Here is a 15,563-nt window from a genome sequence, read left to right as displayed (position 1 = left end):
TTTCAGAGCGCAGCCCCGCCCCCTGCTGGGAGGGGGGGATATTTATGGTTCCCACGTGTGTGTGTGTGTGTGTGTGTGTGTGTGTGTGTGTGTGTGTGTGTGTGTGTGTGTGTGTGTGTGTGTGTGTGTGCGTGTGTGTGTGTGTGTGTGTGTGTGCGTGTGTTGTGGTACTATTTAATTTGATGATGCTGCACGACATGCGACAAACATAATTCGAGAACTATAAAATAATATTTTTACATTGTTTATTCTCATGTAATTGAAAACAAAATAAAGTTTTATTAACGAACAAACTTTTGCAACTTTTGAGATAAAGGACATTTTAATAATTTATAATCCGAGTATGGGGTGCCAAGTGTAAAAATTTAGTATAAAAGTTGTAGCTAACACATTTTCATCACTTATCTCCCTTTTCTCATATTTAGCACATTTTCCTACATTTAACCACATAGAGGTAAAAAAGCATTCAATCTAAATATTTAAATCTAAATCTAAATTGTATATGTTATATCTAAATGTTAAATCTTTATCTAAATATTTAATCTAAATCTAATCCTACATTTAACCACAGAGGTAAAAAAGCATTCAATCTAAATATTTAAATCTAAATCTAAATGGTATATGTTATATCTAAATGTTAAATCTGTATCTAAATATTTAATCTAAATCTAAATTTTAAATCTAAATGTTATATTTTAAATCTAAATGTTATATTTTAAATCTAAATGTTAAATCTAAGTCTAAATATTTAATCTAAATCTAAATGTTATATATCATATCTAAATCCTAAATCTTATATCTAAATGTTAAATATAAATATTAAAACTAAATCCAAATGTTTAAATATAAATATTATATGTAAAATCTGAATCTTTAAATCTAAATGTTATACATCATATCTAAATGCTTATTCTTATATCTAAATGTTAAACCATACCCTCGGGGTACCAAACGTGTACTTTCTGCTTATTCAGTGTTTTAAATTATCAATATCTCATTCAGTTTAAAGCCTAATTGTATGAACTTTGGACAGGAGTTTTATTTTATTGTCACGTTCATAATTCCATGATCACTGTTATTGCAACATGTATAGAACATGATATAAAATGTATTATTTATTTATTTATTTATTCAGTTCATTTCCGACATGGTTGCATTCACAGAAATTCATTTGACATTCAGAGCAAAATCACATCATTGTTTTTTTTTTTTTGTCCTTTTTCATGCCGGAAAGGGCGACGGAAAAAAGCATTATGCTTATCCAGATCCGCGTCTGTACTGACACTCTTTGAGTTCAGGGCCGATTAGATCCCATTGACTCACATTAGAACCACATATTTTGGACATATGTTATCCCGACATATAAAAGTGGTTTATATGACCTAATAAATCAAAGCCTCTCCCTTCAAAATAAAGGGAAAACAGGTTTTAGGTGGGATAATTTGAAAAAGCTGAAAACCATATGGTCTTGATGTGTTGGGATACACATTAAAGAGTGGTGTGAATGTGGTTGAGAATATATTTAGTGAGTATGTGTGTTAAGGCGTGTGTAAAAGTTGAATAAACAAAAGGCAAATGTATGTGGTTCATCAGGGGTTTATGACAATAAGGGCATAAAAAACATGAAATATAGAAAAATGTGATGGTTGAACTTTAGATTTATGGATCAGTTGTTGAAAAGTGTGAAAAATATTTATATATGTCATTTTGAAAACACTTTAACTAGTGTAATGGTTTGGTACTTAAGCTCAAATAGTGTTTTTTTTTTTTTTCTCTAATAAATGATTATATCAAGTGTCTTAATCCATGTTCCTATCAATTATTGACTAATAAGTCTGTAATAACTCCATATCAAATGTTCCACTTTGCACTTAATTTTTTTAAAAAAATGCATATTTTGTGTTTTTATCATTGAAAAAAAAACTGTGTTTTTTATGACAGAAATGGCATAAAAACTTTAAAAATGTTCAGTGTTTCGGTTTTGTGCCTCGGTTTTCTGATTTTTGGTTTGGGCCAAGAATTTTAATTTCGGTGCATCCCTAGCCCTGACAGAGTCCAACCATTACAAGTCCGACTCACTTCCAACAATGTGGATTAAGCTCTGACTCCGGTCGTACAGGGAATGGGCCACCCATATTAGGGGTCCGATACACCATATACTCCACAAACCCCCCATGCAGGACTCCCTGAGGACTCCCCAAGGGACACGTTCGAATGCCTTCTCAAAATCCACAAAGCACATGAACTAGTTGGCCAAACTCTCATGAACCCTCAAGGACCCTGCTGAGGGTCCACTCCTCCAGCTCTCACTGTTTTTTGTCAACATGAGCATTGAAGTATCTCCCAGCAGAGCAAGAGAATCCCCAAAAGGAGCGCTCTCTAAGAACTTAAGGGTGGATACTCTGAGCTGTTGTTCGGTCCATAGACACGCACGTACAGTATCTGATCTATGATTCAATGAAAGTTCTTTTGAATGAACTAAACTACATGAATAGGTATTGTATCTTTTTCCTAATAAAACAAAATCTATATACACTTTGCAAAACATATTTTGGTAAAGTGTGAATTTTTGTTTCGATCCAGTTGGATGTTGAATCAAAATGTGTTGAGACAAAACATTTGGAAATTGTTTAAGAATGAGGAAAAATAAATTGTCAGTGTGACTATCCGTACGGTTGCCGTATCAAGGTATCAACATTCTATCCGTACGCAGCGCCCCTATTTGGCCAGTTTAGGTCACGTGATAGGTCAGTCATTGGTCAGCTTAGGTCGCGTGACCAAGACTAAATCTTACCCTAAACCTAACCGTAAAAATTGTTGCGATATTGGGTTATAACCTAACCCTAACCCGCTAGTACGTGTACTTTGGTAACCATACCAACAGCACAGGCGGTTATTCGTATGGGAACCATACAAATAGACACTTTCAAATATTTATCCTCTCAGTCATTCAGGCAGAATGGTTAAGAGTGTAGATCGGCCATTTCTGTGAATATTTCAAGTCGAGAAATTCTTGATAACGTTGGTATACTATGCAGAGATCCCTCTGATCAAGAACTCTATTGGTGCTCGTATGTGAAAACCAGCCTCAGAAACCTTTGGGTTGTGTTTGAACAGTTAATTTTTTTGAAGGGTCTCTGTCGTCAACTGACCAAAAACAGGTTTTATCACCTTAGAAATATTTCTAAAGTAAGGAACTTGTTATCAAAATCAGATCTCGAATTGATCACTCACGCGCTCATATCATCTTGCATTGATTACTGTAATTCTGTTTTCACTTGTTTTAATAAGTCGATCCTAAACAGACTTCAGGTCGTACAGAATGCTGCTGCCAAACTTTTGACTGGTGCCCCCAGAACATCCCCCATTACCCTCATTCTTTCTACTCTGCACTGGCTTCCAGTCAAATTTCGAATACAGTATAAAATCTTAGTTCTGATTTTCCGAGCTTTACATGGTCAGGCCCCTCAATACAGTATATCACGGACTTCTTGTGCCCCCGATACACTTCAAGGCACAGCCTTCGGCCTTCAGACCAGGGTCTCCTAAATAACCCTAAAACTAACTTTAAAACCCAAGGAGACCTGGCGTTCCAGGCTGAAGGCCCCAGACTCTGGAATAACCTGCACCAGTCTCTCCGGGAGCTCAACTGTGTGGACATTTTTCAGAAACATTTGAAGACTTCACTCTTCAGAAAAGCTTTTAAATTCTTTTTTTATTATTTAATGATGCTGCTCCTGATGTTTTAATTTTTCCTGTTCTACACAGCACTTTGTGATTTTATCTGCAAATAGCACTTTATAAATAAATTACTTACTTATACATTATTTCTTATCAATATCATTGGCATGGTCACCTGATCTATAGTGTACTACGGTTCTTCTCAGTGTGGCGCGCCCACTGGTGGGGAATGGAGACACAACAGGTGCAGTGCTTATACAAACAGGATATTTTCAATTTCATTCCGATCACACCTAATCTTGTATAAGTTCAGTAGTTTTGGGGTGTACTTACACTGTAAATGCATTTCTTCATTGACAATAAAGATCATTAACACTAAAAACGTTTAAATAAAAAAAGTTGTTTGTCAGGATTATTTGGGGATCAATGGATGCAGGTGGGGTTTGAAAGTTGATCTTTGTTCAAAAAACAGAACTGAGAACTACTGGTGTACTAGCAGTCACTAGATAGATATCCGTGTGCGTAATATATATATATATATATATATACATATACACACACACATACATACAATTCGTTAATTCTGTCTGGAAGGAGCAATATTTCTGTTGTGTGATGTTCCAAAATCTTTTGTATTCTCACTTTGTTGATGATCAAATTTTGCACTTTATACATCATTGCTTCAGTAAATTGAAAACATTCAATAAAGAGATAGACATTTCTTGTTTAAAAAAAACCCCCAAAGATCTTTATTCACACACACACACAGACAGACAAACAGAAAATAATTGAGTCCACTGAGGTCAGCTGACCAATAGAGTCTGAATGCAGTGAGCCTGATCAGATCAATACTCAGGACCAGTGAGTATAGGTAAACAAGAGCCTAGTTACTGGTCCTCTTCAGCACCAGCTCTTCAGGTCTACTTATGACGGCTGCCGCGCCTCTTCATGGCAGCTGTGCACTGAGGACAGAACCACTTTCCTTTGGGAGCCTCGGTCAGACCAACACAGCCATAATGGAACCACTCGATGGGACACTGCACACACGCACGCACACACCTGATTATGTGTGTGTATCTAACAAATGCATACATATAAGGAACACACAATAAACACACAAACATTTGAACACAGCAGCATTGAATATAAACATGGTTAGAAACACACATTTACATATACACTACCGGTCAAAAGTTTTAAAACACCTTAATTTTCCAGTTATTTGTTGCATTTCAAGTCGTGCAAGTCCAATAAATAGCTTGAAATGGTACAAAGGTAAATACTGAACAGTCAGCGGTTAAAAAAAGGTTTGGTTTCCCAAAACTGAAAAATAATGTACATTTCAGAATTATACAAATAGGCCTTTTTCAGGGAACACAAAGTGGGTTAACAATTTAAAGCTGTTCTGCAGCAATGAAGGTGAATCAGCTTTGAAAGCTGGTGCTACTAATTCCTACAGGTGTTTCCTACAGGTGTTTCTTGGTTACCCCCCCCGTCTGTATAAAAGCAGTGTTGGAGCACAATGTGGTACCAGACCCTCATGAGCATCAGCTGAACAGTATTGTTCATGGATTCCATCATTTCTTTATCAACTCAAATTGCTTATTTGTTCTATGCTTTCATGTCAGAGTGCAATAACACAATAAACTGAATAATTTTCAGTAAAAAACTGGAAAAAGTGTGGTGTTCTAAAACTTTTCACCAGTAGTGGATATAAAATAAGGAACACACTAAAGTACACATTCATCTAGAATAGATAAATACAAACACATTGTTAAACAAGCATAATTAGAAAGATAAAAACTCACATCTGTGTTGTCACAGCCCACCATCTCACCGTAGGACACCTGCAGAATCAGAGAACTGATCAGTGACATCACAGACTTTTCATTGGTCATTCATCACGTCACACAAGTACAATTAAACATGAGTTCCAAAATACTGTGCAATGATACCATAATGTGCGTGTGTGTGTGTGTGTGTTGACCTGGTTACAGATGCAGTAGCGAGGCTCGTTGGGGTCATAGGTCCAGTCCACCTGACTGGCGGTCTCGGCCTCGGGCAGAGCCGCCTGCTGAGACAGTTCCTGAGCGAGAGCAGAGGAGGAAGAGCAGGACGAGAGTGAAGAGGATGACGATGATGAAGAGGAGGACTTGATGCTGCTCCTGGAACAGAGGAAGGGAAGTCAGACATGCAGGATAAAGACCACACACCAGGCAGGTTAGGGATTGGCCTCACTTGGACTTGCGTCCCCGGGAGTCAGAGGTGGTGCTGGGGGCGAGACTCTGGGTGAGGGTGGAAGCCAGAGCAGAGGAAGAGGAAGAGTATCCAGCACCGTCACGTGACAGAGAAAACTCTCTGCCCAGCTGGAAGTCGTTGTTCTTGATGGCTTCGTAGCTGGCCTTCAGGCTGGATGTCCGCCGGCCCTCCTTCATCTACACACAACAGCAGTCAGCACACATACAGGTAGGAGCGTGACAATATCTCCATACGGCGATATATCGTGATATTTTCTCGCACGATCAATTATCGTTATGCTCGCGCTATCGATTTATTCATTTATTTTTAAAAACCTTTTCTGCTTTTTCACTAACATGTGCAGGTACGTCTTCACAGAAATGTTGCTCCTGTTTGTTGAAGGAACCAATATTTTGTTTACTGGAATATTGCACTATAATGGTGTCACTGGTAAAAAAGACCCTATGATTTGTTTACAGAAAGCACTATTGGAGATACTTATTTGTTTACATTGGTATGTTGACACTATTTACAGAAATGTTGCACTAAAATAGTGTCACTGTTCATAGACACTTTCAATTTATTGTCTTTCAGAGATATCAAATAAAAATTTTATTTTTTCACTTAATCTTTTTTTTCTTGTTATGTCAGATTATCGCAGATTGATTTCTGATCAAAATATTGATAATCGCAGTATCATCATACAGTGAGATAATCGTTATTGTGAGCAGTGTATCGTGTATCGTATCGCATCGTGAGGTACCCACCCCTACATACAGGACGTCCATTCATCCATGAGGACTCACACCCACCTGAGCTGTAGCTTGAACTGCTTGTACTGCTGCCATGGTGATGGCCCCCGCCCCCGCCCCAGGGCCAGCAGGAAGTGAGCTCAGGTTGTAGGAGGCCAGGGGCTGAGATGAGTTCATGCTGTACACGCTGTTTGAGGCCGAGGACGTGGTGTTAGCCCGGCAACCTGCTGGAGATGGACGGGGAGGAACAAAGCTAGGAATGAATGCAGATCAGTGCTGTGTGTGTTCAGGGTAAATAACTATTTATTTGGCTATGTCGCCTTATTTTATTTATTTAAAAGTGAGGAAGAGGGTTATGGGGCCGAGTTAATTATGCAGCCACTCAACGACAACATCTGACAAGTTAAAATCTCACTTTTAACTTGTCCCTATTTACTTCTCCCTAGGGTTGGGTTTAATTACATTTTTTAAATTACAATTACATCTAATCATCCATGCTCAATTAGAATTCAATTATGAATATGGTGACATTTACAATTAAAATTACAGTTAATATTTTTCCCTTAAAAGTCAATTACAATTATGTTCTCAATTACTAAAGTTCAAATTCAATTAATTACAATTACTGAGCCTTTAATAAAAAGGTAAATGTAAAGTAAAACTTCCTTTGTGTGTGTTAGCTTTAGGATTCAGTTGTGACCCATGTCTTAAATCAGCTGTAAACACAAAAAATATCATCTCTCATCCAATATGTTTTTCATCTCTTGGTTACCTTGTTAGGCTTCCTAATGTATTCATACACACCTGGAGTCCAGTGTGTGTGATTACAGACAAATACCTGGCACATTCTCCTTGGAGGCGTCTGATGTGAGGGTTGACAGCAGCGCTTCAGACTTGAACTTTTTCTCTGGGACGTGTTCAGTGGCGTGGTGGGCGGGCACGCTATACTTCCTCTCTGTACACAATACGCACAACAACAGTTAGTGGCTCTGAGGAAGGCTGAGGTCAGGTGGAAGACGGCATGCAACATACTTTCTGTGGAGGCATGGGAGTGGACATGGTGGTTGTTGATTGGCTGAGATGGGCTATCCATCTCCAAAGAGCCTGGCAACAACAACAACAAAACAACAGTGTAAGCACAGCCTGTCAAAGACAGAAATACACATTAATCCTGGGCGCTTACGTCTCTCCAGGATCTCAGTGATGCCAGCATTGTCTGCCTCAAGCTCCATCTTGAATTTAGCAAGCTCCTGGTCCAGTTTGCGTAAGTGACGGTCCACCTGAAGACAAACGGACTGCTTTAGGATCTCCATATTGCATGAGAACAGAGAACTTTATTCCCAGAGAATATAATTTTTTTCCCTCAATATTGCGATTTAACATGCAATTATTTTTTTTCAATTGCCTCTTGTCATGTATTTTTCAACGAACAGAAGTAATAAATGAATCTGTTTCATATCAAATAATTTCAGATTTATTTAAACTTTAAATACATATGAACATTTTTAACAATATGGCACACAAAATAAATGAAAAATACAAAATAAATAGTTCTAAATTAAACACTATAAATGTATAAATAAAACAGTAAAAAATACCCTATAAATAACTTTTATATTAACAAAACACTAAACCAACTATCTAAACAATACAAATATTCAAATCAAGCATATCAAACAACTTAACAATGAAAAATTGTGTAAAAGAAGAATTAGTGAGCTGCTCCTCTGATGCTGTGGCTGCACTGGCTCGTGACAACGAGGCTAACAATGGTGATTTATCCATGTTTTGCCATTTTAACTCATAGCGTTTTAGCTGTAAGATAATATATGATCGCGAGTCTCTACTCAAACTAAACGTTGCCCGCAACCTCGGCACGGTAGCGGCCGATGTGCGATGAAACATACGCAGCCTCGGACTGCTACGCCGAGACAACCCAGCGTCCCATGGCGCAGCGGGTTTGCCTGCCACCACTCACCGCCACTGGAGCAGGCAGAGGTGGCGCGACAGATGGCAGAAGGGTGTCTACTAGGGATGGGCGATATGGACTAAAAAATTATCCCGATAATTTCGGGTATTTACCACGATAAATAAAAAACTATAAACAAATAAAACAACTCCTTACAAACACAAAAATCTTAATAAATCAACATTAGACACATTAAAAAAGGCTACAATAACTGCTGACTCAAAGAGCTCATGAGCTGATATTTTATGGTATGTATTTGTGCATGTGGGTCACTATTAGTGTTATTGTATGTAATTAATTTTTATTTCCTCACTTAAAATGAAATAATTTTCCTAAAAAAAAGCACATGAAAAGCAAAAATAACTCCATTAGTGTTTTTACTGCTGCTGAATCTTGTTTCATTTATCTTATGAGTTACATAAAGTTATGATTGATACATATAGCTCTGATTTCCTATAATTAAACCAGTATATCATACAGTATATTTAGGTGTAATAATCTCAATAGTTACATTAGTCTAATGGGACCAGCTTTGTCTGTGAACACGTGAAATATAATTAAAAAATATTGCGTTTCACAAATTGGGATGGATGAATAGTGACATTATTATTTATGCTAACATTTCACACAACGTGTGACATGTTTAGCTTTTATCCTTCCATACAAGTGTTAAATCTGACCATAAACAAATCGACTACTCTCTGTGGTTTTATGACAGTAAGCCGTGTTCTTTTTACTTGGTCTGTTCCTTATATGGATTGGTTAGCGTTAGCTCTTAGCCCAGTCCGTGTGTCGGTGAATTAGCTTAGCATAGTTAGCTTTAGTTGAGTTTCCAGTTCATAATTGTTGCTACAGGTTCATCTCTGTTCCGGAGTTTGTGGAACTTTGGGTGGATCTGACGGAGGAACTTGGATTGGTTCACTTTGTTGGATGGTTGTCTGGTTTTAACCAAGTAGCGGTGATGTATGATGTATTGCATGATGTATTGTATGATGTATTGCAGCGTGGCAGCATCAGGTAGCCATGACGAGCACCACTGTCTGTGTGTGTGTGAGGGCTGGGGGTGGGAGGGGTGGTGCCCACTGTGGAGGCTCTGCTGCGGAGCTGCTGTGAACAGCGCTCCGCTCCAAAGAATAATAAGTTGTCGAAAACAAACTTGTGGGCAATTTTGGACCCTGGCACAAGGTTTTTATGGGCATTCTTGGCTAAATTGAGGAACAAAAGGCCCGTGGCCCTCGCTAATTTCCAATATGGGCATTAATCTTTTCTATCGTGGGATGACATTCTTACCGCTGAGAATGTTTTTGACGATATATCGTGAACAACTGTATATCGCACATTTTTAGTGGCTGCCACGGAAGACTATCGGCTAGGCTAAAGGCTAAGCCGTGGAGAACCCCACTCGGCGCACACACACACACCTCATCTGCTTTTGCTTCTGCTGCGCTGGTTCTGCAGTGGCACACACTTTTCTGACTCAAAATCACAATAGCCGCCTGTTTTACTGTAATGTGCAGTTTTTTGGCTGAAAACAATGTGTAGATGGCGTCTACAGACACGTTTACTCATGAACTGAGGCAGAGAGGCAAGCACTGTCTACAGTAGCCCCTCCCATCAGTAAGCTCCACATGCGAGCTGGTGCTCAGCAGAAGTGAAATATACTATGTTAAATTAAAGTTTACACACAAACTGAGCTTCGTTTGGCACTTTTGTTATCAGATATCAACACAATGTTTTTTAATAGAATACGATTAAGGTAAAAATGTCAAAACTGGTGTTACACACCCTTTAAATGGTAAAACAGCAGGCTTCTGCCTGATTTATCACCAGTGACCAAGTGAGGCAAAACACCAACATATAAAGTACTGTTAACGTCACACCTGGCAAGTTTATACTGTAAGTCCTTAAAACCTGTCTATTGTTCCTTTCTCCTTTGCTCAAAGTATAGCTAGTATAGTAGAACTTAGTTATTATTTTCTTCTCAAAAACAGTTCTCTGTTCTTTTGAAGGATGTAGAAAGTTTAATAAAAACATGTCACCATGCGTGTGTATGTGTTTCAAACATCTCCTGTAAACAGTAATGTGACAAAGGAAGGAAGACTCACCAGGTCATAAATTTGATTGGCCAGCTGGACCTTCTCATCTGCATCTTCTAGAGCTTTGTAGTAATCCTAAAATAGGCAGATAGTCTAGTTCAGGGACAAACAGCTTCACTAATGTTCACATTGGCAGATTTAGCAAAAGGTAATGAACACACATTTCTAATCAAGTAACAAGCAAAGTGTTCAGTTAAAAAAAAAAAAAATCACTGAGGTCAATAATGAGGTGTTTTACACCATGATCAATGATTTCTCTTTAATGTTTACTTAGATTTTAGGCTCTAATGAGAGGCACATGCAGTAGAGATCAGTCTCATGTGCACATGTACACACACCTTCTTGATGCCCTCCATCTGTTCCTCTCTCCACTCAGGTTTGTTCTTTTTGGCATTGATGAAGAATTCAATAACCTTCTTCTCCAGTTGATCGGTAGCATCTGAAGCAGAAACAAGAAAGTCAACAAATGGAGATGTGAAAGGCTTGATGTGGGGGTGGGGGGTGTCAATAATTACCATTATAGTTCAAATACAATTCATCTGACTGAGCAAAGCCTGTTTCAGTCTGCAATAGTTAGGATATATAAATAAGTGATTTATTAAACCACAGTGCACTATTTTATTTAAATGGTGCCACATTTATTTTTTTTAAGACTTGTCACAAACACAAAGAGTACACCAGTACCGGGCGGGACATACACACAATGCACTTCCCTATCACTAATACATTACCCATAAGCCACCACGCTTAAAGGAGCAGGCTCAAGCACAGTTCACATCCACCCATATAGTGATTTCCACGAGTAGTATTTTCTCATTTTTAGTAATCCAGATCACCACCAAAATGTAATCACCTGTTCCTTGTCCCAATATCAACATTTCCTGAAAAATGTATCCAAATTCATTTATATCTTCTCACTTTATCTTGCTAACAGACAGACAAACGCAGGGTAAAACACAAGTACAATGACTCAAACAAATGTATTAGGTAGTACTTCAGCTGACTCGGCACATTGCCTGACGTTTTTGTTCTCTCTTTGTATGATTGGTTTTTGGCATGTTAACATCCACAGGCTTATTTAGAAGTAGAACAGGCAATGTCAACATCAAACATGTTCTAATGTTCTAATATATAGGAGTGTGACAATATCTCGATACAACGATATGTTTTGCCTAGCCAAATGATTTGTGTAGCTAAAAAACTACACAAATCATCACTGACTCCTAAATACAGAGCCCACCAGTGCCTGCTTAACTTTAATGTGCCTCTGAAACTCCATCCGTTTCTCGTGTAGAGCAGCTTCACCTGCTCAGTGTTAACATCTCATCAAAGATGGGAATAGTTTCATGAAACAAGTTCATTCAGCACTGATATGTGTCCATGTTTACAGAAAAGTTGATAATACTAGCACTGAAATTACTATTTTCTGCATTCATTTTGTTTTGAATGATTTTCAGTTAATTCGCGCAAACATCATTACCAATATTTTGTGAACCATTACCATCATTCATGTGAAATAAATTGACAATTTGTCATTCCTGTGAAATGAATTCAGTGCAGTAGATAAATTCTGAATTTCTTAAGTGACAGATATTGTGATGTATCGCGGATGAAATTTCCCGTGATATATCGATTATCGCTGTATCGTCGTAACGCGATACCGTTATCGCGGACAAAATAAATAAATAAATACCGTGACATATCGTATCATGAGGTATCTGGCAATACTGAGCGCTACTAATACACTAGTACAGGGATCTGCAACCTTTACTCTCAAAGGAGCCATTTTGCCTCATCTCACCTGGATTAAAGTCCTCCTGGAGCCAGAAAAAAAACCTTCTCAATGAAGACAATACAGTAAATGAAATTCTATACAGTTAAAATGACATAGAATAATGTTTGATTTCATGATTTGATTTATATTGATCATGTAAATGGCAACTTAAAAACAGACTAAAATAAAATGAAATAAATTAACATCAAGAAATAACAAAACAGTATCTTGCATCTTCAAATTCTTACACATCTCAGTTTACATGAACACAATGTTATATAAAGAAGATTATTTTTAGTTAATGTATTTAAAGGGCCACAAAAAGTAACTTGAAGTTTGATAACACATGATCATGTGATCAACACATTCTAATTTCTCATTTCTTGCCACACATAAAACATGCATATTTAACCTGCACATTGGTGGTTAAATGAATCTGTCCCCACACAATTAAAATCTCTATTTTCTTCCAGAATAGTGTTTTTGTTGGTTTAGTTATCTTACCAGTGATTTAAAACGTAAGGTTAGCCACAGGTGGAGGAAAGTTGATGGTCTGTAGATGTTGCAGGAAGTGAAGTAAGAAGGTGCTGAGTCATTGCACAATGTGATTTATTTTTAGGTTAACAAATTGTTACATCTTGATTTTATTTGTCATTAATCAATAATAGCCTCTGTTGGAAAATAACAACTCTTTATTTCAATAGGTTTTTTTTTTTTAAAGCTATAGGGAGCCATTGCAAAAGAGTCAAAGAGCCGCAGGTTGCAGACCCCTGCACTAGTATATACTAGTATCATTGTATCAATAAAACTGATGACATCATCAACAGTGATGTCAGAATTTGACAGAAGTTCTACAGTGTGGATGGGAAAATGAATGGGATATATATATATATATATATATATATACATTCTTTTGGTAGCCAGAACATCACCAAAATTGTATCACCTGTTCCTTGTCCCATTTATCAATTTTCCTGAAAATATCATCCAAATCCATTCATAACTTTTCAAGTTATCTTGCTAACGCTAAACGCAGGGTAAACCATAACCTTCTGCTCTGCTCTTGGCGGAGGTAATAAGAGAAAATCCAGGTTTTCTGAAATACAGCCCCACAAAATCTGTGTATCATTCGTTTTTCATTATGTAACAAAAACATGAAAAATGAAAAAACACTCATTATTTGATATTTGTTTCAAAACCAAAATGAAAATGGAAAACGCCTTGTTTTTCAAATTCAAGCTCTTTTGCTTCGGTACAGAAAACGAAAAACACCTTTATTCGTTTTCTCCATTATCGATTGGCCAAAGTACGTGACCCGGAAGTGAAGCATTACACATTCCGAGATTACTTTAACTCTGCAACATTTAGGAGTTTCTAAATCCCCCGAAATATCCGCGAGGAGGTTCTGTGCCGAACACCAGCTAAAGCGAAAAGGACACGTTTCGGATGCACAGTTGGAAGCAGCGATCTTGTCATGCCGAACTGCCATTAGCATAGCCGTTAGCGTCGGATGAGAGTACACTTCTGGGTCACGTACTTTGGCCAATCGGTAATGAAGAAAACGAAAAAAGGTGTTCGTTTTCCGTTTTCTGTACCCAAGCAAAAGAGCTTGAATTTGAAAAACAAGGAGTTTTCCGTTTTTCATTTTGGTTTTGGAAACAAACATCAAATAATGAGTGTTTTTTTTTCATTTTTCATGTTTTTGTTACATGATGAAAAACAAATGAACGAATGATACACGGATTCCACAACTTGGTCATGTGTGTATGTTTTTATACATTTTGTGTTACTTGACATTTGTTTATTTAGCAGTGGTGTGCCAGCATAACAGTTAAGGGAGCAGGCTCCTGGGTCATCACTGTAGGATGTCCCTTTACTTGCTCAACTGCTCATGTTGTACGTCGCTTTGAATAAAAGCATCTGTTAAATTTGTAATTTAATTCACTTACCTTCTGTACGTGTTTGTGATGCACAAAAAACATTTTGTTAAAATGTAATTGCTAAAAAAATTTTAAATTTCAATTTATTTATTCTTTATAGCATTAATATTAATTTATACAATTTTATTGCCTTGATTTTAGAGATTTAGTACACAATTATAGGCATAAATGCAATAACTGGCATAATAATTTATTTTTGTGTTTCGATTTTGTTTTCCTTGTATTCGGCCAATAATTTCCATTTCGGTGCATCTTTAGTTTTGGTGTATTTGTTACTGTTTGTTTCATCACTGCACCTGCAAGTACATGTGTGTTAGGGTATTTGTTGTTTACTGACTCTGCACTTGAAGGTCCATCTCCCTCATTTCCGTGAATCTGTCTCGGAGGTCCAGAGGCAGCTGCTCGATCACTGCAGAAGAAGAAGAAGCGGGCTAATGTTAGCAAGGCTAAGCTAAGCTAAGCTAACGGTGCCTAATGACTCAGTTCGGCCAAACTGCGAGGCTTCCACACAAACCCGTCGGCTCTACGGTATCATACTTACTCTCCAGGTAATCCTCGAGGTACAGCATCGTGACAAAATTCAACGTTTGAGCAGATTACAGACTAAAAACTATTGTGTCAATATGGCGCCTCTTCGGCGCTCCAACTCACAAACACACCCGACAGGATGACGTCAGTGATCACAACGTCGGCTGTTTCCAAGGGTCTGATTGGTTAAAATCTAAGTACAACTGTTTGTAGTTTAATTAATGCACAGGCACCACGGGAAATTGAGTTCACAGACGTAACTTTAATATGAGACGCAGTCATGACAGGGTATGATCTACTTGCCACATGGCAATAAATAACTTTATGTCAAAAAGCTTTTACAATGACTAAAAAGGGTATATGCATTATGAGAAAATAAATTTACCAATATAATCTATTAATCAATGTTTTCCTTACATTTTGGCTTATAACGTCATCAACATTTGATTTGTTATTAGCTGCGGTGACGAGAGGCTAACCAAGATCTGACATAGATTTTTTTCCCAAAGATAATGCAAATTACATAATACAAATATAATACTGTATAATACAAAAGTGATGCATTTCCCTTCAATTTCAAAGTTA

At 37.6% G+C, this 15,563-nt stretch overlaps 1 protein-coding gene across 2 annotated transcripts; it reads right to left on the bottom strand.

Moving 5' to 3' along the window:
* Positions 1 to 4,399: 4,399 nt before the first annotated feature.
* On the bottom strand, positions 4,400 to 15,142 carry ing3 (inhibitor of growth family, member 3). 2 transcript variants are annotated; one of them, XM_028451634.1, is made up of 12 exons: positions 14,992 to 15,142; positions 14,788 to 14,859; positions 11,075 to 11,175; positions 10,746 to 10,811; positions 7,855 to 7,951; positions 7,704 to 7,775; positions 7,510 to 7,626; positions 6,732 to 6,898; positions 5,920 to 6,116; positions 5,669 to 5,846; positions 5,490 to 5,528; positions 4,400 to 4,718 (listed from the first exon to the last, which is right to left on the bottom strand). In XM_028451634.1, the coding sequence occupies exons 1-12, from the start codon at positions 15,017 to 15,019 to the stop codon at positions 4,602 to 4,604; spliced, it is 1,251 nt and encodes a 416-aa protein (XP_028307435.1). In that variant the 5' UTR covers positions 15,020 to 15,142; the 3' UTR covers positions 4,400 to 4,601. The 2 variants fall into 2 exon arrangements, with proteins under 2 accessions (XP_028307435.1, XP_028307436.1); XM_028451635.1 differs by having other exon boundaries at positions 6,732 to 6,895.
* Between the last annotated feature and the right edge of the window lie 421 nt (positions 15,143 to 15,563).

This window comes from Gouania willdenowi, chromosome 6 (assembly GCF_900634775.1).
Source record: "Gouania willdenowi chromosome 6, fGouWil2.1, whole genome shotgun sequence".
Lineage (NCBI taxonomy): Eukaryota > Metazoa > Chordata > Actinopteri > Blenniiformes > Gobiesocidae > Gouania > Gouania willdenowi.
This window is presented reverse-complemented; position numbering and strand designations above follow the sequence as displayed.